Genomic DNA, 25,234 nt, shown 5'->3' on the forward strand with positions numbered 1-25,234 from the left:
TCCCAGAAATGTTTGAATGATTTTTACTATATTTTGATATGTATGACCGTGATTTCTTTTTTGATTCGCTTTTTCAGATTTTCTAAGATGTGGTGTAAATGATTAAAAACTTAATACTTAAGATTATAAATAGAATCTATTACTTTAATTTAATTCTCGGGTCTCCTCACGTAATTTCATGAAAAACCAGCCACACAGGATATTTATCGCAAAACTATAAGTGAAATTTTAAGCTGTATTAGATAAAGCCACGTCTTGTTGTTATTGGAATATTTTATTTTAATGCATTGATTTTTAGACATTTTCTCAGATCTATATTACAGATAATTTTCCAAAATCAAATCATACGAACGGAAAAAAGTAACGGTTCTCTTGAAAAAAAAAATTCCGGACGATTACACTAAGTATGAGACACAACACTCTACACTGTCACTTTAGGGATATAGAATGTTACTCTACTACGATTATTAACATTAATAATTTATATTTCTGTATCCTATAATTTTAGAATTTTTAAAATAAATTTGATTTTAAGCTATCTAATTATTTAATATTTTTGTTAATCACAAAAGAAAAATAGCATTTGTGCATAATTTAAGATATATAAACAATATATTACATTTTCAGTTTTAAAACACCAAATTGCATAATGTTAATAAATTATTAATAAATACATTAGCACTAATTTTAAATAATTATCCAATTCGCGATATTTATCCAACACAATAAACTTTAAATTTTGATAATTAGCTTTAGACAAATTTATAATATTAAAAAAAAAAAAACCAAAATAGGTATACTAGACTCTACGTATTTATTTATTTATTTTTTTTATGTACATTACTAATAAATTATGAGAAAAATAACTTGCTTTTATAATAAACAAAGGTCTTTTGATATATTTTATTGATGTTGATGGCGTCGATAGTTGCTTGTATAGTTAACCAGAAGTGTAAAAACAGTTCATTGACCAGATTTCAGTAAACTGATAAATGTCCACATTGGTGAAACATCTAAATAACATTTCCGTGATAACTAGTTAAAGAAGTAATAACTAATTAGTATATAAATTAGTGTATATATAATGGTTTAAATTTAAAAAAACTACAAATTAACAATATTCTAATATCTAAAACATCACTGACAGGGATGAACTGGCCCTGGCCCACTGGCCTACTGTTTTGTAGGATAAAAGTTTTTGTACTATTTATCGATAAGCGGCCAAGCAGTCATAATTATTAAAAGTTGAAAATTAAACCATTCTTACTGATAAACAGCATAAAAACCCTTTTGAAATGAATACATTCATTGCTTTGCTCAGAATTTAAAGGGAAAAAATAGTTAAGATCAAAAGCAATGTTTAAATATTAACAATGCTTTATGTTATTATAAGGTATTATTAAATTATTTATTGTTATTGTGTGCTTGTGGTATTATTATTTTTATTATTATACAACCAGTTAGCTACCGCAAACGCTTTTGCTTTCCAATTTTATCGAGTTAAAAATTTGTCTGTGTTAATTCTATAATATATTTTATAGTCATTATTAGATGAAACATTTTTTATTTATAAAACATGGTTCAAAAGTTGTAAAAAAAATACTTTATCCAATATAGTGACTAAATAATTAACTTATAAACTAATTATTTTTCTACTACTGTGAACACGTCTAACGATCATATACACAATGCACAGTGAAATACTAAGCTTATAAAAATGTAATATTAAATCAAAGGAAGGTAGTAATTCTACGTGCGTATACGAGTATATAAATACAGCAATTTTATTCTGTTCCTTTCATACGTGTTTACGTACACAAAATTACGTTATATTTTTTTTTATTTTATATAGACTTGTATTCCATATGAATATAAAGTATTTTGTAATAATGCATTACTTTATATTAGGATCTAATAATATAATGTAACCAACGTATACCATGATAATGTTATAACATTAAACAAATCCGATGTTAAGTTTTGATTTGCTGGCTATTTTTTTCATACATTTATTAGTAATTATTTGACAATTAAAATATAATTGTAAAATTCAAACACGTCCCTGAGAATAAATTGAAGCATCAAAAGTTATGATTGTTTTCAATGAAAATTTGTTTTGCATTTTTTTAATTTATTAAATTTTAGTTTTACGCAGTCAATAAACTCATTCTTCTTTATTGTCTGACGATATATCTTTATTGGTGTATTTTATATCAAACTATATTTTCATTTATTTTATTAGCTTCTGTCGTAAAACGTTTATAAATTTTTAAAAATATAGCTACAGTTTCCGAATATTAATGTAGATAAACTTTACATTTTTTTTTCGTATATTTATGAACTTTGACTATTAACCTGTATTTATAAAAAATATACATTCAAACCTAACAGTAAACGATCAAACATTATTTTTTAACAATTGGTTTTTATAACTTATTTTATTTTATGTTGAGTTTATTATTCTTAATTCTTCAATATTTTTTGCTTTACTAATCAAAGCAGTTAGTATGGTGATTATTATTATTAAAATCCTCTTTTATATTATCTTCTATGCTTTCTTAATGAGATATAGTAGATAGTACAAACTGTTAAGAAACAATTATAAAAATAGCATACAAATATAATAGTAGGTAGAAAACTTAGCTTACCTTTTAGTTAATAATAATGACAATTAATCTTTCGTGTGTTACTACTATAAATACAGTATGAACCTTAAGATACAAATTACCATACAATGTATTTTGACTAAAAAATCTCTATGAATTCATTATAAAAATACACTTAAAATTTACTTCATAGTGTTAAAAAAGAAATAATATAATATTTAAAATATAATAAATTAGGTAGATAGATAGCCTATTAGGTGAATTATATTTTCGCGTTCGTGGATTAGGTACATTGTTTTTTTTTTATATAAAATAATGAGAAGAATTATTATAAAAATGGAAGCATAATAATAAAAAAAAGAATGTAGAACGATCTAATACTATATTATGTACAAGTGACTTGGAAACTGCCTCAATTAAGACTGATTTCTAAATCTGAAATATAAATTTAATAACTATTAGATATAAAAAGATAAGAGTACTTTTATATATATATATATATATGACCACCACTAGATATAATATAATCACTATTAAAACATACAAATTAATTACAGTAATAAATTTGGTAAAATAATTTATGTTACCATAAAATTTGTGAAAAATTATCTTAAACTTAAAAAATTCTGAAAAAATAGAAACATAAATTATGGCCAAAATATAAAATTTTGTTATTTTTTTCAAAATATGTAAATTAAAAATTGCATTAATATAACCAGTATCATACAAAACACATTTTGTACACTAAAAGAACTATACCTACTTCTTAAATTATGAAAACGAAAATAATAAAATCGTACTGTATTGTAGCATGATATTTTTCATCTATATTTTCCTCATCAAAGAAAGTTCTTGAAATCGGTCAAAAAAAAAAGTTGTATTCAGAAAAAATATCTGCGTTAAAAAAGTACGTTGATCAAAATCCCAAGCCTACTTTTATATAGTACATACGCTATTCATAGAGTGCATTAACTTTATTATTATTCACCCGTTATTAATTATTATATTCTTATTTAAGGTGTAAATGGTAAATTCTTAATGAATAAAAGAAATAATAACAATTTGAGGTTAATAGATTATATAATATATTATACAGTTTAACGTGTATTAATACTAATCATAACTGACACAATATTAAAGGTTTAGAGAAAAATGTCAAGATTAAAATAGTTGCGGTTACATGTGATTATATTAAAGTTTAATTCAATTGACAATGGGTAAAAACTATTTATAGAGTAGCTATATGTATAGTATCAGTTCAGGCGTCTCACGATACTTTTAAAAAGTTTAACTTGCTTAAAAGTTCGACGATATCAGATTCTATTATCAAATAAGCATGTTGTTAGTTGTTTGCTGAAGATCATTATATCATATCACTTATCATTAAATAAAAAATATGTGCAATAAAAAAAATTGCAATATTATAATGGAAGAGAAAAGAAGAAATAAAACTATATATAATTATTATTTAATATTGAATGACCGTACAACTAAATGCAGGATAATTATTCACTTGTTTGTTTTCCTATTCACTCCGATGTGTAGGTATAATATAATACAAGTAACATTTATGTGTGCTACTTATAATTAATATAAATGTTGCAATATAAACTGATTAAATATCTTAGCCTTCTTACTAAAGAGTAAAAAAGTTTATGATTTATGACCAACATTTTTACAAAACACAGACACAATATGTGACACACAATTAATATATTATTATTTATTTATTTATTTAATATATAATACAGTTTTCACCAAAAATGCTATAATAACACTAAGCAATTCTATTAATTTAAAGTGTAACCCATAGTGTTAACTAGTATTTAAATTGCAATATACTTACTTCAATAGTTTAGTCCATTAATATGTGTTAATTATTAATAGATCGAAGTCGAATTTAACGTTTTTCTAATGATTATTTCAGAGAAATTATTATAGCATTAAATTAATTATAAAAAAATGAATTGTATCGATTATACCTTTATGTTTGCGGCTATATCTAACTGTCCTAACTATTAATTATTTATTATATTTTTGTAAATCATATCCTGTATATAATTATCATTAAGGTACCTTTTATAGTACTGCATCTTTAATTAAAGTAAACAATAATTATACAAAAAAATGAATTAAAATATATTTTATTCAATATAAGCTTGAATTTTGATACATACTTACAGATTTTTGTATGCTAATTGCAATATTTCGATTTTCTGCAATAAAATTCGATTACTGTGATATCAAGTGTCCCAAATATATAATATTATATACACGAATACACGCCACATTATAATAGCATGCAATATATACTTGATGACACTTCTATGAGCAAATGATGAATGCCTTGTCACATTTAATAAAATACACCCCGAAAATATATGTGTTTTCTTAGTTTACGATCAAACGTTTGGAATTATGCAAACATGTAGGTATTGATCGATTACCAGTGGTTTACGAAAAATGATTCGAATATCTTATTACTACTTACATTTTCGTATATTAAAACATAATTAAATTTATTTGGTCTTATGAAGATGAAACAAATTATACAAAAGTATAATGCATTTATTTTTAACAAAATACTTATACTTCATATACTAACTTATAATATTATAATATTCTAAATTCCAATAACTATATTTTTTATATTTCAGTTATTAGTAGTATTTGTATATACTATTATATTACGCATTAAATAATATTAGGTAAACATAGTTTATTGGTGATGTGGTGTAAAGTACAGGAAATTATCTTAAAAGTAAACATATAAGATAATAATATTATAATAGGAAATGTAACCGATAACAGTCAATAGATCCCATTTTTTTTTTTTGTATTACAGCACGACTTACTGATTTTGTTAGATATGAGTTAAGTAAATAAAAATACTTTTTCAACCATCAAGTACTAAAAGTCTTATACATAACCATTTGTAGGATAAATATTCAAAATGTTTAAAAAAAAAATAATAATAAATAATATTCAAGACGTAGGTACTTGATATTTTCAAAAGAATATGAAATAAAAAATATAGACTGATATTTAAATAAAATAAAATTCTAAAATTCAAAGAGTGGCATATAATATACAAGTGAAATTATTGAGTTATTTTGCAACTTCAGAAAAACTGAAATATAATTTAAACAAAATCTTCACATACAAATAGGGATTTACATTTAAAAAAAAAAAAAGCATAAAAATAATATATATCTACCCAAATATAAATGTATTTAATATAAAATTCTAAAATTAATAACGGTAAACCTTTAAATTTTAAAACTTATTTCAGAATTTTAATAGTAATAGTTATTGTGTTTTAGTTAATAAGTTATTCTAAAAATATACTAGAAAGTTCAAAAAATAATAATGATAGTATATAGAAATATCTAATAGTGTAGTAGTGTATCTATTATTTGAACCAAAGATACTATAGAACATAAACTATACGTTTATATAATTTTGTTAAGAGCTTTTGAATTACAAAATAAAAATATGTTTTTAAATTTTAGATATAGAAAATAATATCAACTCCCACGTAGATTTAACGCAGATGAAATAATGATTTATTGTGAACTTTTATTTTCTAAAGCTTATGGTGCAGTATAACGTAATAAATCGAAATAGATATACTGCAACTGCCAGGTTAAAAATAGGATGATGTGAACATCAAACTCGAATAACTAAATATGCTAATAAAAATTGTATGCCGTGGTCTTGAAAGAAACGTCCTAAAATTCAGAACAATTAATGAACATAGTATTATGGTTTGGTTAAAAAAATTGAGTTTATTTTTAAAATATTTGTATAAAAGTATGAAGTAAATATTTAACACAATATTCTTATAAAATAAAAATAATTTAATCATATTTAAGTGATCTTTTGTGTAAATAATATTTAAAAAAAAATATATCATAAATATTCCATAATATATCTTGTATATCTTGTATAATATTATGAGACATAGTAGTATTAAATTAATACTGTTTTGTTTTAATATTAATATAACCACAAAGGCAAAAATGGTATGAACTACCTACGTAAATAATAATAATTAGTAATTAAATAACAAAGTATATTTTACTCTTTTTAGCGAGATTTAAACACATACAGCACACAATGTATAACAAATAATATCATAATCTTATAAAAGTGCCATTTTATATTATAATATACATAGGTACTTAAAATTAAATTGTTTACATTTATATTTAAAATTAAATTAAATAATAAATTAAATGCTCTATAAAAATATAATATATATTATTTACGATTTAGTTACCTCATTTTTTAGAAAATATTTTATTGTAACTATATAAAGTGACAGTGGTCTTTTCATTTTATATTTTAATTAAGACGTGGTTAAATGTTTAAAACTTAGTATTAAATTATCTGTGACATACTGATATATTTTTTTTTGTGAAACAAAATAGTAGTTTCTATTATTTATATTGAGTTTCAAAATGTATTTGTATTACATACATTCAACTAAACCGCTTAAATGAATATCAAAGTTGAAGATTAATGTTCCACTTGAAGTTTTTATAATTATATATCAAACTCAAAGGCGTCTGATTGTTAAAACCATTTATTGCGAATGAATAAAGGATTCTTGATTTTTATATTATGAAATTCTTATGAAATAAAAAGACAAAACAAAATAAAAAAATTAATTAATTTGATCTTTAGGTATGATTAATGAACACAAATGACAATATAAAAACATTCTACAAACATATAAAACTTTTACTTTAAAACGTTATCAAATACAAAAAAAAAAAAGTATAACTGTGACACAATTTATTATGTTTTCCGTTGAAAATTATTATATAAAATTATTCGTTAACATAGTTGAAACTTAAAACAATACTATAAAAATATATTATAGCTTATATAATATGTATACAAACATTATAGGTACATTTTATGTTTATTTATTTTATTAATATTATAAATGCATGTACATTATAATTAGAAAACACGTTTTAATTGATTTGTTTATTTTTATTTTCATTTAATTTCAGTTATAATGTTTCGTTTATGATAATTACATATTTCATTCCAATTGGACTGATGGGTTTCACCTACGCTATGATCGGTCACGAGCTATGGGGAAGTCAGAGCATCGGAGAATGTACACAGAGACAGTTGGAGCATATCAAGTCCAAGAGAAGAGTAAGTTTTTTTTTATAATCATATTTTATCATTTTAAGATCCTCATACAGAAACAAATTATCTTTGCTATTTACGAAGTAGTGCAGTCGACTGACCAATTAAAATCGTTTTGAAAATTACATTTACATCAATAAACAAAAATAATCTAAGGATTTTTTTTCGCTTGTAGTTTATTTTTTGTTGAGATTTAAATATAATATACATGTTTTTGAAATATATTTATAGTATAAAACAATGTTTTCCGCAAGTTAAGAGGAATTGAAATTTAATCTTGTCAGCTGTCGAATTTAACTCTGGTCTTTTTGATTTTTTCTTGTAGAATCGTTTGTGTACAATGCTCGTTAACATAACCTTTGAAAATTTCTCTGTCATAGACATATTGCTTTAAAACCAATAAATATAATTCCACACTACTCTATAACAATAATTTTAATGTTTGATTCATTACTCAGGGTTAAACTGATTTTAATTGAATCTATTCTGAAAAATTGTTTTGACACAAATGGTCAAGGAATTATGAGAAAAACGGCAAAATATAGTTGAATGTTTTTTTCTGATCACAGGATTTTTCCTTGTTTTATTATTGTGCGAATTGCACTTATTTGTATTTATACAACAAATTATTGATTGGACCTTTCCATTATATAAATTATTACCGGTGTTTATATTGAGTTGAACGTATTGTTTATTTAAACATTGAAAAAAATATTTGAATTGTAAAGGGTTATTTTTTACTGTTTCAAAATAAATTATTTTATAAATGTATATTTCGTTTTCTATTATATTTATATACATATACATTTTAATTGTATTGAATATCTTAATTTATATTTTAGCATTATATTTTAAATTTGTTTAATCATACGGTATTGTATAATATTTTGTCTAGTATATTATATAATAAACAGGGAAATCAAACAAAAAATAAACTGCATTATAACACAAATTATATTATACTAGAGGCTGGTGATATTCGATTGCGGGTGGTATTAAAATTTTTAAAATAGAAATTTTTTTTTAAGATTTTAAAATTAATAAAAATATGCGTATATTTAAAAATAAATTTTTTGACGAACGTTTAAAAGTTCTAAAAAGTTGAAGACCTAATACACTATACATAATATATTATAGTCTGTATATATAGTGTATATTATATTGGTATAGTATACACAATATTGGTTACTTAATAGATTTCTTCACAATACATACAACGTAATGAATTTAATTTAAGGTCATCATACATAATATGCAAGTTATAGAATACAGTTCATATTATTTATTTCTATGATATGTATTTACGTACTTACTTATTTATTCTAAAATAATAATAATTTTGAATTTCATTTTTTTCTTTTCATATTATTATAATATATCTAAAAACAAAAATAAAAAAAGTATATTTTTTAAAAATTTTCAAAAATCATTATGGTTACTTAAACAAATGAAAACATGTTTAAATTGTTATTATGATAGTATTTTATTAAAAATCACTTTTAATTTTTCAAATTTTAAGTGTACTAAATATTGTTCCATGATATAAGTTAGACTGATCTTGTCTGATATATTTACTGCAGATAAAGTGACCTCAGTTCAATAGGCCATATCATACAATATATGAAAAAAGTAATCGGATTACTATACAAATAAATTCGCTCTATAGAAGATGCCCACTTCTCGTATACTACTCACTTAAATCATTAAAAATCTATCAATTTTGTGTCGATAGTAATACAGAAATGCTCCACTCACTTGGAATTCATAGTCCGCAAAATAACATATTGGTATAATCATTAATCACGAGTATGTATGTTGGAATAGTCTAAATTATAGAAGAAAAGTTTATAGTTTAATATCTTTAAAGTATACAAAAATAAAAGATTTTTTTCAACCGATATACATTTTTCATAGAACAGACTTAAGAGTTTAGTTTTAGTTTCAATTTCTCGTAAAATAAATTCAAAAACACAACACGCGATTGTGTAATCAAATAAAATAAAATATAATTTAAGTGTTTATATAAAAACGTAGACACGTAGTACAGAAATGTTCAATTTATAAAATGTAATCTTAAATTAACAATTTTTGTTTGACAAAATAAAACGTTTTTCAAAATTAAATACCTATTAAACAAATGACTTGTACTAAACAAAATAATAATTCACATACAAAAAAATCGAAATGCTCATGATGTAATACATATATATTAATACATTTTTTTTTCATTATACTGTTTACTGAAAATAAAATCCAGTATCAAATCAAAATGTTCGTAAAGTTATTGATTAATATTATTTTAATGATTTTGAAAAATAAAGTAGAAATAAAAATAATCGAAAATTAAGTATATTATAATACCTAACTTTTATTTAAAAATCCTTGTTCATTTTTAATTAAATAATTTTCATTGCAAATAACAAATCAATTGATTTCAATTATCAAAATATCATAGGCATACTATAACAATATAGAGTAAGTTAACATCCGTTCTACCTATAACAGGACTCAAAAAATGTTTATAAACTACTGAATTGTTAGTAGATAAAAATACTATTAATAATTAATATAATAAGAGTAAATGGATAACTATTGTTTTTAATATATATATCATTTAATTAAAAAAATTAATAGATAATTCAAAATTATTTCAAAAATTTTATTACATAATTAATTATACTCTTTTACACATAAAACATTTATAATTTATTAATGCTTTATAAATATATTATTATTACACTTAGAGAAAACAAAATGTTTTCGTTTTAACTCACGAGCTTTTTAATCATTATTATTTTTTTTAATATGGAATGTTCAACTTCACATTTATAAATATATAATAATGTCGTATAAAATAATATGGTTATTCGCATTTTAAAGTATTTTAACAAAATAAGTGATTTAGAAGTATTAAATTTATTTTATGTATAAAACCTTTTTCAAAGCAGCATACTATTATGATACCATTATTAATTAAATAAAACAAATATTTAAAAAAATAATCTATAGATGGTATAATTTTAATATTAACTTTAATATTGCTTAGATAACATTTAATTAATACAATTTTTGATACTTATTTCTTGTTACACTTGTATAACAACGTTTTATAAAACTGCTTTTTAGATTCTGAATTGAAACAAATAGATTGATTTTACAAGGATCTTTTATTTTCACGGCTTAAGGGTTGAGTTTCTAATATCGTTTCTAATACAAAATCGTATCAAGTTGGTACTTAAAGGGCATTCCAGTATTTTCTTGATAATTTATAAAGAACAACGTAGGTATAATATAAAATTTCATCAACAATAGACATTGATTTATTTGTAACTTCAACATAGAATCCTGCATTTCTATGTATTAATTTATTATTTAAATCAAATTTAACACACTAACGATAGTGATTTACTTAAATGAATAGATAATGAAAAGATATTTAAAACATATTATAATATTTATCATATCTAATCTTCCGATTATTTTTTTTAATATATGTAATAGATTTACAATGATATAGGTACTACAAGTGTAATATAATCATAGGATTAAGAAATGTTTCATCATTATCTGACAGAATTATAAGTTTAATTGATTACCATGTGTGAACAGCAGTGGTTTTAATCTAGTTATCATATTGGCATAGCATATATTTTAGTGACTATATTATAGAAGATTAATGGTCAATATATTATAAATAGTAATACACTGATATACTCCTAACTCAACATGTTATGTTGACATTTTTTTGACCTTATTATTTTAACTATTTTAAGTTGTAAAAATAAACATAACGAGATCAATTTATTAAACCAAAATATGTTATGCGGTTGTATATTATACCTATGGCATATACAATTATGTGTATACCTTTTAATAATAGTATTACAATTACAAATTTAATATATTTATAAGTTTAGATAGTATATAAAATAATAGCTATTATTGTTGACTCACAGAACCTCAAATATTAGTTTTTATTTTTTAATTAGTGTATAATAAATATACATTTATTTTATACGAAATTTTATGAACATAATATTATTATTTTGGATTTTCTTTTGAATTGCATTTCGTAATTTCGCGCGTGCCATCGAGTAACAATTGCCATTAAATATTTCATTAAAGCCATTTGTTTGGCTCCTTTGATACATATATCTGGTATATTGTACAGTGTTTATTATTATGGACTGTGATTCCGATTGCGCGAAATTTCAGCTATAGTGGAAAAACGAGTAGTGTAGGGGATGAGATAACCCGTCGAACCGACGTCTGTCAATGGCGTAACGATACATACCACGATTCCAAGTATGGTTACAAAAAGAACATGTGAGGAGAATGATCGATGTACATTGTACATACACGTACAATATACCCGCTAATGTCAACCACTTTTATATACTGACTGATTGCTCTCTTAGTGTCAACCTGGTCACCTAACCAGCACCGTGCAAAACATGTCGTTTTGTAGGTGTTGCAACGAATAGACTTGACCACAATAACAGCAGTTGCTTTCTGATCGATGGATATCGACGCTATTATGCCGCATAATATCAAATACCCTGTTTCGTGGACGCACATGTATATAATATTGTGTGGTTAATTTTCTGGTTTTCCGTATGTTATTTTTTAATCTTATTAAAACTTTTCTCGTTTTAAAAGTATTTTTTTTATATATAAAACTTTTAAGTTTAAATCCATTATGTGAGTATACTTCTATTGATTGTAAAAGAATGTGTTATTTTTGAACTTAAGACAGTAGGTATTATTTAAAAGTAAATTATAATATTCCACTAACTAAAAAATTAATTTTATACATTTAAAATATAAGTACTCATTAAAACGGGTAAAATCTTTGATTACGTCATTATTATTTTACTTAGTAAGAGGTAAAATTAGAGGTGTAGTAAGAAAATTACATTTGTTTTAAAAACATAAATCCCTAAATTATAATCGAAACACACAGTTGTAATTGGAAGTAATGATTGAGTCTAGTATAGTATACTTTTAATTTTCAAAACACAAATTAGGTATACGTTTATTTAGTATTTAGTATAGTTAAATCTCACATAGAATAAATTAATATTATTGAGGTTGTAAAGTTTTGACCATATTGTAATTTAAAGACAGTTTTTACTGTTGTTTTGCAGAAACGTGATACATACCAACCAGAAAAAGCCTAACATGATTTAAAACAAGCAACATTAATAATAATATATTACATAAAATTTAAAACTGTTTTTAGTAATAAGCTTATTCTAAGACGAGAAATCATTTAACAGACGTGTTATGACTTCCTTTAGTATTCGAATAAATGGCGTAAATTGTCAGTCTCTATTATTGTCATTACTGTCACCACTAGCGTAATCATATAATGTAATAACCGGAAGGAAAACGGACAAACCGGACGTGTTTTCATTAGAAACTATAAATTTCAAGCAATTTCAAGAATGTTTATTTTCAAATTCAACGTGTGTACCTTGGGTACATTATTTTATGTTTTTATTGTGGTATATCACTTAATAGTTTAAAAAATCAACACTGTCATCTGTACTTCGTAAACATTATAAGACTTACGTATATTATGTATAGTAATTTTAAAGCAACCCTCAAATACCTTTTTTGCTTTCGTTATTTAATTGCAAGGTAGTGATAGGCTTAGATAAGTTTTTCTTAAGACATTTTTCTTTGATATTGTCAAACAAAAAAAATTACAATAAATGTTATTAATAGTCTTAATTGTAGTAAAAATTGAAATGATAAATTATCATGAAATTTATATATTTGTTTTTTTGTAAGCTTTATCATAAAAAATGGGTTCATTAGTCATATATCCAAAAATATTATTTTGCTATTTAAAATATTTTGACTAAAAGCTCAACTATTTATTTTATATAAAAAAAAATGATTAAAATTTGAAATATAAAAATTAGTAAATTTAATATTATTTTATTATAATAAATGGTGATTCAAGATTAAATAAACATGACTGGCTTTCATACCAAAGCTATATCTTGTTTACAATTTATAACCAATATACCACCGTCCTTGATTAATTTTGAAAAATCTATAAATAAATAAAATGTAGTCTTCAATTTAGTTTAACATTAGTGTACAGGGTACACATTAAAATTATTTTCAATTTAGTACCTTTTCGTTTAGTGCCATTAATACAAACATATAAGTGCTAATGATTAAGCTTATTATCAAACGATAAAAAATAATGTCATTAATTATTTACTCTAAAACCATAATCAAGCTTAACGATATAAATTATCATTATCGATTTTCTTGGAATCGTAGTATAATAACATTATTTTCAATTAATACGTGTGTACTGTCGAAGATAGTTAAGCCAATTAAATTTTAGTAAATAATAAATACGCTACACGAGCTTTCCTAATAGAGCAAAAGTGGATAAATAAATGACTAATGACGTATTAAATAATATGTTCTACTAATATAGACAAAAAATAAAACAAAACAAAAAAAAAATAGGTACAATACATAAATTAAAAAATATTATATAATTATATAATGTTATTTTTAAGCCAAATAAAAGCTATAGGTTTAAACATGAACTTTAAATCAAAAGCAGTATTAGGAACTTAGAAGGTCTTAATATATATATATATATTTTTTTTACTAGTGATTAATGATTGATATTAATATTGTATTTGACGCCAAATATAAGGTATAAGAATTCGCAGAGGTGTTTAGCATAAGTGTATATGAAGTATTATAAAACCAAATATTAATAAAATCATTAATTTAATCCAGATAAATGTAAAAATACATTAAAAAAACACACATATATACAATACAAATACTGTTCAAACGAAAAAATAAATTTTCAAACAAATCTAAATTATCACAAAATGTTATTTAATGGACGTTTATACACTATAAGCATACATCTATGTTTTTTTTTACACCTGATATTTTTATTATTTTTTTACAGAATAAAGTAAAAAAAAAAAAAAAAAAAAAAATGACTAGCTTTATTTACGATACCTACCATATAGTAGAATAAAAATAATAAATATCTAGTTGAAAATGGATGGTAATGTGAATGGTAGATATAGTAGATAGGTACATATGTTATACAATTATTATTATTTTATAGGGTGAATGATAAATTGTATCTTTTGATTTGATGACTAGTGTGTATAAGACATGAGTAGGAAAGGTCAATTTTCTAATATAACGAGAAATCTGGTAATTATGTATACGGTATTGCTGTATAGGTTATCAGAACAATTTTCTTATAATATTCTACCTACTACCATTTTTAATGTATTTATTGTGTATATAAACAACTGATCGTGTTTATTATGTGTTAGCATTTAAATAATATTATTATTTACATGAAGGCATATTATATACAATATGTTTATTTAAGTCTTGATGAAAATATTGTTTTTGATCTCTGTTTTATACTGCTCTGTCTCTTTATTTTAGTATATATTGCTATTAATTGTACAAATCATTCGATTATAGGTAATAATTGCAATACAATAATTGAATAAAAATCATATGCATTTGATTCTTAAAGTACCAGCTTCTTACGTCCAATTTACTACCAGAAGCTATCTCCAAAGTTAAAAATCAAAACATATTTACTCTCCCAGAAGACGATGAGAGACAGAAATAACACACACCATTGTAAAATCAATACATTTATCTCTCCTATCAGAATCTAGAGAACCACTAGAAGTGTACTGTCAGTTACCTTATACGTACGTCATAAAAATAGTAAATACTACGAAACTTGGTTTATGAGTACTTTTCCCTAAACACATATATGTCCCGTATAAGTATATTTCATAAGAACTAGATAAATAAACGTATTCGAATGTACATCACAAAAGGTTGTTATATATGTCTTATACAAGTAGAACACATCAAAAACAAATCTATGATAATGTGCCATAAAATATTTTTAAACGATTTTAGAGATAATTTTGACTTTTGAGTGTATGTTATCAATAACATATAATAAAAAACATTAATGATAGTTAAAACAAAATATTTTACTGAAGATAACATACTAAATAATATTATTATTTTGGTTTAATAAAACATGTATATTCATTTTCATGAAAAATTAATAATTACAGAAGTGCGGATGGAAAACGCAATATTCCTATGAAAATAATGAGGGTGTTAAATATACCAAAAACTATAAATGTGTGTTTAATTTCATTAAGTTTAATCTGATAACAAAATATAACAGAAAATACTTGAGACTAATAAAGTTATGAAAGCTAATCATTCTACTATATTATGAGTATCAGTGGTATCTCAAAAGTTATAAATTCCAGTTTAAATTCAACAAAATGGCAGTTGCGTAACATTAATGATAAACATTTATCTAAGTATAATTAAATTATTATCCCTCAACTTTTCCTGTTTTGAGACAAAATGAACCAATTTGTATTTATTTAAAATGTTCGTAAATTATATATAATGTTGACATAACTTTATGTACCTATTTTACTTAAATGTATAATTTATGTGTTAAAATATCTTTATTTATTTCATCATAATTCAATCGCATTATAACTTAGAGTAAATTATAGTAATAATATCTGATACGTATAATACGTATACTAACTTAGCTAAGCTTGTATCTGATATACGGAGCTCCTATGTATACATTTAATTTGTTTTTCATTGAAACTCCTACATAGCTAAAATTATAACGTAATTTGTAAATATAGATACCTACATTTAAATTATAAACTATATAATATCTTATATTATAATATGTATATAATATATCTTACATTTTATAGTTGGAAATATCTATATTTATATTTACATAATTATATTATATTGAAATTTTATAATTTTATTAATACATGCATGTATACACCATTAAAGCCATTAATATAGTATTAAACTGATTGATTTCATATTTTGCGTTGGTCGATAACTGTATTGATGTTAAAACGATGTGTTTTTTTTTTAGAAAATATCTATGGTAGTTTAACTTTTCATTTTGTATGTGCTTTTGCAATTATATTTAGTTATTATGTTAGGTGGGTAAAAGTAAAAATGCATAGTACTTTTCATAATAATCGAGAAAAACACAAAAAAAAAATAATAATAAAAAAAACAGGAATTTTTACACAAACCAGTATTCAAAAAAATAAATTTATTGTTTTTAGTTTTATTCAAAAATGAATAACATAGATAATTTTCATAATATTGAGCAACATTTTCTATAGATCGAAAATATAATTATTTCTCAGTTATAACTTATTTATAATTTTAAGTACATGTACAAAAACAATTGTTTTTGTCTAATATTTTATTTAATATTTTCTTGTGGTTAAATCTATTCAATTTTGTTTAAAGGTTGTGAAAATGATGATTGTTGTAGTAACAATTTTCGCCATCTGTTGGTTGCCGTATCACATTTACTTCATTGTCACTTCTCATATGCCGGAATTAACTAACGCACCGTATATACAAGACGTATATTTGGCATTTTACTGGCTAGCAATGTCCAATTCTATGCACAACCCTATCGTGTACTGTTGGATGAACTCCAGGTAAGAACTACAATTATTATTTTTTTATAAAAATATTTTGACATACATGCGATGGGGTTTAATAACTGTATGTATAAATGATATAAGTTTGTATTTAATTTTTCAATATTAAGATACCTATGTAAAACAACTCGATAAGCGAAATACTGCCAAGTATTGAATATAATGTAAGAATTTAAACTATAAAGATCTCCAAGATAGGTGTTTAATGATGTTTCACTTAAGTGTAATTGTATAGGTATTGTAAATAACATCATTAAAGACATCGTAGCCCCTACAATTATTTCAAAATATAGGAGAATAAAATTCATTTATTCGTAGGGAAATTCAAGAAAGGTTATTCAAGACCTATAAACAACAATAAATAGTTCTATTCTGTGTTCATTTTGTTTTTGTGATTGTGGTTCAATGTGAATAATTATAGTTTATATACCGAAATTATTTTAATTTTATGGTAATAATGTAACATGAAACGTATAATATATAGTGTATATATTATACATACCAAATATATATATTCATATCTATGAAATACAGTTTACAATATAACCAGTTAATACAACACTATTAATCCTTTGAATTTAAACTTCAGTGTGCGCGAAGCTACAATATCTAAATAATAAATAGATAACAAATAATTTTATCTCTTTATGAAGTATTTAATAATAATTCAGTGTCATCTATAATCAATGTAATAATAATGTTAAGCCTTCTATGTTGATTCATTGTCATATACTTTCGAGTTGGTTTCTCTTAGAAAACGGGTGTTTGAGGATTTTCATATCTAATTGCTCAATTTATCACAGGATATTGGTATATTAATATCAAACATTTTAAAACAATTATATTAAAATTAATCATATAAAATAAATAGAATTTAAAAATATTCACTAGGAGCCCAGTTTACATATCGGTTTATTTTATTGGTCATTTTTAAAAATCTAATTTGCCATTCAGATATATTTCAGTAGAGATTTTTAAAGTTACGTATAAAGATTATCTGATATTACTCAATATTTACAATAAATTATCTTGTAAAATAATATTTAGTTCCTAATTTATCAATAAATCGTTATAAATTGTAGATAATTTTTAAGATTTTAATAGTTGTAATGAAGTCTAAAAATCATTATCGTTAAATGGATGATTGATTTATAATTAAACTATTACCTAGGTTCCTGATAAAAAAAAATATATACATAAGTATTTTATAATTAAAATATTATTTATAAATATTTAAATTTAATAAAAAATTGTACTTTATTTCTTTAGTTTTATAATTTGAACAGAATAAAGCCATTATAATATCTTAACGTTTGAAACGAATCTTACTTTAAGAATAATAAGATAAATGAAATAAGTACTTAAAATTATATTAAGTATAGTCAAATGTTTCTTTGATTACTAAAACATAAAATCAAAAATGTGTTCGAGATGTGTGACGAAATGTCGAAGCCATTATTTTTATGTCGTTTGACAAACTTGCTAACAACAAACTTACACACATCAAATACGGTTCGTTTCCTGTCGTAAACGCAGTCACATACTAACTTAAAAGAATGTGTGTTAAGCTTATTCGTTAAATATTAAATACGTGTTTCGACGATAATAGCTTTGGCATAAAGTTTTCCACGTAATTGAAATGTTATTTCCCTTTTATTTATTTTTTTATTTTTTGTATGTATAAAATAGGAATACTAAGAAAATTATTTATTTATTCAACAACATTTTTATTTATAAAAATTAAATTTGTTACAAAACTAAAATTTAGTGATAATTTTTTACCATTTATCATTTTTTAAGATACTCAGGCACTAATATATATATACAGTAAAACCTCTCTATAACGGACACTCTATCAGACGGAATTCTCCTTATAACGTAAAATATCAATAGTCTCGATTTAATTAATATAATATAATTTTACCTGTATATAACTGAAAAAATTGTTGGTCCCAAACGATTTCGTTATAGAAAGGTTTTACTGTATATGTATTTTGATTCAACAAAGCTGTATTAAACAATATACATTAGCGTACATCATCTAGGTATAATCACAACGAATTATATTTAATTTACGAGAATGTGATTTAATAATAACACATCAGTACATAGGTTTACAACGCTTAGACACATTAATACTACTTAAACGGTTTTATTAAATTATTGTTCATAAATATATGTTCAAAATTTTATAACAAATGTTATTATATATATATAAATGTAAGAGGTGTTTGTATATACTGTACACTCACTCATACTCATACACACACGCGCGCACACACACATACATACACAATATACTATGTTTCTATGTTTGTGTATTTGACTATAATCTTTTATTTGTCTTTTAAAATGTTCTCAAAACTTGCCCGTGGCTAAACCAGCTGAGATTTTTTTTATTGTTGTACTAGTTCACAATTTCCAACCTTTTGAAATCATCGTGTATACACTGTCCCTCAACACTTACTATTGCATCTTTCTATTTACACCATTTATTTTTATTTTTTATCGATCAAAGGAATGCTCCAACAGTATCATATATAACACTTTTTGAAACATGTAATATAAAACAAAATTACATTGGATGTTAGAATGAGTTTATGGCTTTAAAAAGGTAAAAAGAGGTTATTTTAAATACTTATTTTTCTTCTTCGTCAGCCTAATGGTCCATTCAGGACTAACGGTGTCATCAAAATCTCTCTCTATCTATCTCTCTGATACGTTGTCCAGAAGGTTGCTTTCTGGTCTACCATTGACAAATTCTTGTTCATTACGTTAACCCACCGGGTTTCGAGTCAACATAGGTCGTATTATGTTTATTTAATACTACAATAATATATTTAAAAAATTTAAATTATATATTATTATTTATGATTTAAATATTACAGTTTTATTATTTAATACTACTAATTTTAACAGTATTATATTAGGTATTGGTATAGTAGTTATAATATTATCATGGTACCATTAAAAATATTTATGATCATTATAACATTTACGGAATATTATACTAGAACCAGTTGGTAAGTTTTTTTTTTCGTACAGAACTATATAGAAGTATAATATATAGTTTTTCCAAAAAAATGTACTATCCAAGCAATTCTTGAAACAGTTCATTGAGTAACTATCGATTGATATAATAGTTGAAATGTGGCCCAAGGGATGTGTATCGACTTTAGAAATACTAACGCCGAATCAGTGAATTATGAAATTCGTTTAATGTGTTGAGTCTTTCCAATGTTTTAGTGGTCTGTGCTTTTGCTCTTTATACGTCACTCAAATTCTTAAATTTTGCCACTAGACCAAGAAATATAAGTGTTTCTATTGAATACATATAACAAAGTATAACCCTATCTATTTCGCACAATTTCTCACTCGTGAGTCGTGAACGTTGAAAATTGTGTTCATAACGGTCATCATCTCAAATATTGTGATTAGTATTATTAAACAAAAATGATTGTATTTAAATAATTATTGTTTATATATTATATTAACATATAATATAGTTAAGTACAATATACGTAAATGTTACATTTGCAACTCTATTAAATTCCTTATGTCTAATGTAGTGATATATTACTATCAGTTATACTATCAAGCTGTCACGAGTTTTTGGCCTCAATTTATAGTAAACCCTTCGAGCGGGTTTAGTAATCATCATCGGTTCATTACTGAACATGTCACCGATTACGTTATCATTAGACTTAGGTAACTTAACATGCTGTTCTTGACTTTTAGTGATGTGTTCGTTTAAATCCATTTATTTATATTATCTTCCATGTTGTTGAACAATTGTCCGTGAACTCAGTTCAATCTGACATCCCCGTTTTTATTAAGACTAAAGTAGATATTGAAAATTATTAATTTCAGAAATAAGTTAATCCAGGAAAAGTATTATTTATTGTGTTGTTTTATAATCTTGGTGATAATATTATGATACAAAAAAATAATAAATTAATAAATTGTATTTGACATTATGTACCCGTAATATGAATATTGTATATTGAGTAACAAAATATTTAAACACCTCAAATAATTTCGTTTCAATGATATATTTTATATCTTGGTAATAATACATAGAATATTATTAATAAACTAATACAAAAATATTTATTGTGAAATTGAAATTTTTAATTGATTTATATTGTGGACGTTCATTTTATAAAGTTTGTATTAATCATTTTTGTTCTTAGTAACATGTTTTGTAAAACAGCCTATATTTTTTTTTTCATACGTGCGTGTATTCATTGTTGCAAATGCGTCAACTAATTAAAAAACATTCCCATAAACGATCTCCCGAGGGATTAATATATTCGGTAACTAATTAATAAATAACATTTTTGAAAAAGAGCACATTTAAAATTAACAAACTAAACAATTTATTATAATTTTTCAATAGCCTAAAATACCAATAAATGTTTAATTTTAACAAGTAAATAATAAAAGTTGAATAATAGGTATTATACAGAACGACATCTAAAATGTTTATCGAAAAAATAAAAATAAACGACAAAACTTTTAATTTAAAATAAGTATTATATTTTTCTTCTTTAATTAATTCTAAAAAGGTACTTCCTTTAACGATAAATTTACATTAGATTTTGATTTTTGTTAATTGAATAAAGAAATATACTTAAAAAATTTAAAGATTCAAAATCTTAAACAGATATAATAGATTTCATATAGGTACTCGTACAAAGAAAAATATAATAAAAACGAAATCAATAGAAAAAAAAGTTTATAAGATAATGTTTTTTAGAATGTACTTTAAACCTTAGAATATTATTATATAATTCTTTATTGGTATCTATAACTAAAATCATTCAATCATTAAACATATCCCAAAAATATTTTTCTCATTTAGTTCTACACGTAACAGCATCTAAAAACTTTTATGAAATGTTTTGAACTCATCGACATTTAAATTTCAAAAAACAAATCCAATTAATAATACAAATACCACATAATTAAAGAAAACTTACTTGTTAGTTGATTATTAAAGCTATGTAAATCTTTGACTAATATTTATTTTTAATGGTTGATATATTTAAAAATATAAGTATTGACTATTGGCATTGAAATAATCGAAAATATTTATTGAATTTGTTAATTTTAATAACTTTGCTATTACTGATTCCTAATTTTTACATTCTAAATGAATAATATAAAAATCATGATAATAATAATATAAGGCAATATTATGTGGTCTAATAGTAAAAACCAATTTGTCTATTACATTAAAAAAAGTATATTATAATACGATATACTAAATTAATATATTTAAATCTCATGAGGAAATCAGTATATCAAAATATATACATTCTATATTTTATGTTATTTGAAAATATAGATTTGAAAAAAAAAGGAATATCATCTATATTCCAACAAACCACACAATAACACCTAACCTATTGATATACACAATAATTGACTTATAAATGCCAGCTACTAATAAATGTATCATATATTTTCAAACTATAATTTTACAGCAATTACTATTTATTTAATCAACTTGTATTGACTCGACAAATAAATCAAAAATATTAGAACTGGTCATTCCTTTAGAAACATACACAAAACACGCCTACCTACAAAAATGACTATTGGTTTTGTTCAACGGGAAAACCGTGTCTCCTTCATTGGCTATTGAATGATTGAAAATACTTAAAATTACCAAAAAACTAACCACTGATCCAAAAAACAAATACAATTAAGATCAAACTTAATATGTACAACGTACATTTATTACACATATTAATTGTCATATCATTCATTTAGTTATTGAAGGATTCCAATAAATACAATATATATATATATATAATCTATAATAAAATATCCTTGAAAAATCTAAATTTAACGTAATTATTATTGATTAATGAGTTACTTATATTAGTAACAACGAGATAGCACAAGCCAACATACTTTAAATATTTTAATAATTCACTTGAATTTCTATTTTCCACATATTATCACATGTATTTATTGTGAATGTTAACTATTTTGTCTTTTTGTTTTATTGAAATTTAATTTTTTTTATCCTGTTCTACCGTAGCTATTTTTAATATCGTTTCTGACTGAGTTTCAGTTAAAATTTTACTAACAATATATATTGCTAGATAAGAGCTATACAATTGGTCATGAATGTTCTGTGAAAGTTTTCAGTGGCATTAGTAGTCTTAGAAAGTTATGAATTGTAATTACTAATTTGCATATATTAATTATTTATTTGAAAATAACCTGGAATTTTCAAAAGGTTACGTTTCAATCAATTTCTTATTGAATGGACAGCTGGACTCTATATAATCATTGTTTAAAATATAATCAATTTTTTCATTTAAACAACTATTAACTCTATGAATGCATCTTCAAGTTCGTTGTAATTTAAAGATTTAAGACTGTAACGACTGTCATTATTTTTCTTACCTGGTATCCTAGTTACTAATAATATCCGGTAAATCCGATAAAAGCCATTAAACATAAACAAATTATAATAATTATTAAATTTGGCATCGTTGAAAAAAATGTCGAATGTTACTGAAAATTCCGTTTCTCTATCGTATTTTACCGCCTTCATTTATATTAGGCAGGTAGATTTTCGATTTGTAGTCTATACCACCTATACCTATAATCATTTTATCAATATTATATTATGAATAATACATTATTATAGCACTCGCTTTTGCATTAAATTTCTGAAAATATTTTATCTATTATACTATATTTTATTAATCAATCAGCATGAAAGTTATTTTATGGGTAATGTGTCAAGTGTCCAAAAGCAAATGTGTAATATCATAGTTGTCATAAAAACAGGTTTTATAAAAATTGTATGTTCAAAAAGTCATTTATCATAACGTCATTTGTGATTTGTGATTTTTAACTGGTTAGATTCTATACTGTATACGATTTGAATATTAAATAAATCTAAATTATGCCATTTCATTTTTGATATTTGACTATTCCAAAACGTTGAGAAATACAAAGTTTCTATTATAGAAATTTGCAATATTACCATTAACTCTATTATATTATGAATAAATTATTGGTACAACTCTAATATCACAGTTTAATTGTTATTATAAGATTATAATTTGTGAGAATAATATACTATATATTCCATTTCAACTTAATATTTAAGATAAATAGGTTTGTTTTGTTTAAAAGTTAATTGTATGGAGTTAAGATGAAATATTATAGAATTCAATTTCATAACAGTCATTTTATGAAATCTTGAAATGTATTTAATTTTATTAGGACATTTAATATATTTCATCGAATCGTATATATTTTAGCTAACTTAATATTTTGGTGATGGTAAGTTGAAATTAATTAAATGACCATTGTGATAATTATTATAAAACAATACAGTAAATTAGTCAACTAATTTGTTAGTTATTCCGTTAACAATTAAAATCATTTATTTACAATGCATTTACATTTTAATGAATGTCTTCTCAAAATGGTTAAGTATACTTCACTTTTCGATTCTCCCCTATTCTATAATTACGTAGTGTTTCTATAGTCTATATCACTCATAATATAACATTTTTGTTTTTGACGTCAATATCAAACCGCATATTATTCTATTAGCCAAATAAATATGGCCCTCAAACGCAGACTATAAGTTCATTTTTTTTTTTTTTTTGATTTTTTTTTTTCAGTGACAAATTGAATTAGCTACCTTGTGAATCCACCAAACTATAATGTATCAAACAAAATAAAAACGGAACGTCTACTATTAAGATAATCAATATACGTATTCGGTTTACGTAGTCATATATTAACTATAATAAGTAATAACACATTTTTTTATTATTCAAATGATTTTAATTATTACCTACAAATTTTTACAAAATTAAAATTAATAAAAATAACAATAATATATTATATTATCATGAA

At 23.2% G+C, this 25,234-nt stretch overlaps 1 protein-coding gene and 2 long non-coding RNA genes across 3 annotated transcripts in view; 1 reads left to right on the forward strand and 2 right to left on the reverse strand.

Annotated features, from left to right (window-relative positions):
* Positions 1-25,234, forward strand: part of LOC114121671 (tachykinin-like peptides receptor 99D) — a 186,990-nt gene that overhangs the window by 119,480 nt on the left and 42,276 nt on the right. Inside the window, exons 5-6 of the mRNA XM_050204506.1 lie at positions 7,631-7,781; positions 17,136-17,332. Coding sequence (XP_050060463.1) covers positions 7,631-7,781; positions 17,136-17,332 — 348 coding nt within the window. The remainder of the gene's footprint in view (positions 1-7,630; positions 7,782-17,135; positions 17,333-25,234) is intronic.
* Positions 20,052-20,885, reverse strand: LOC126551390 (uncharacterized). Its single transcript, XR_007605291.1, has 3 exons — positions 20,711-20,885; positions 20,525-20,632; positions 20,052-20,161 (listed from the first exon to the last, which is right to left on the reverse strand). It is a non-coding gene; the product is annotated as an uncharacterized LOC126551390 (long non-coding RNA).
* LOC126551388 (uncharacterized) lies at positions 21,080-23,746 on the reverse strand. The gene is made up of 3 exons (XR_007605285.1): positions 23,573-23,746; positions 23,258-23,481; positions 21,080-21,173 (listed from the first exon to the last, which is right to left on the reverse strand). It is a non-coding gene; the product is annotated as an uncharacterized LOC126551388 (long non-coding RNA).

Source organism: Aphis gossypii, chromosome 1 (assembly GCF_020184175.1).
Source record: "Aphis gossypii isolate Hap1 chromosome 1, ASM2018417v2, whole genome shotgun sequence".
NCBI lineage: Eukaryota > Metazoa > Arthropoda > Insecta > Hemiptera > Aphididae > Aphis > Aphis gossypii.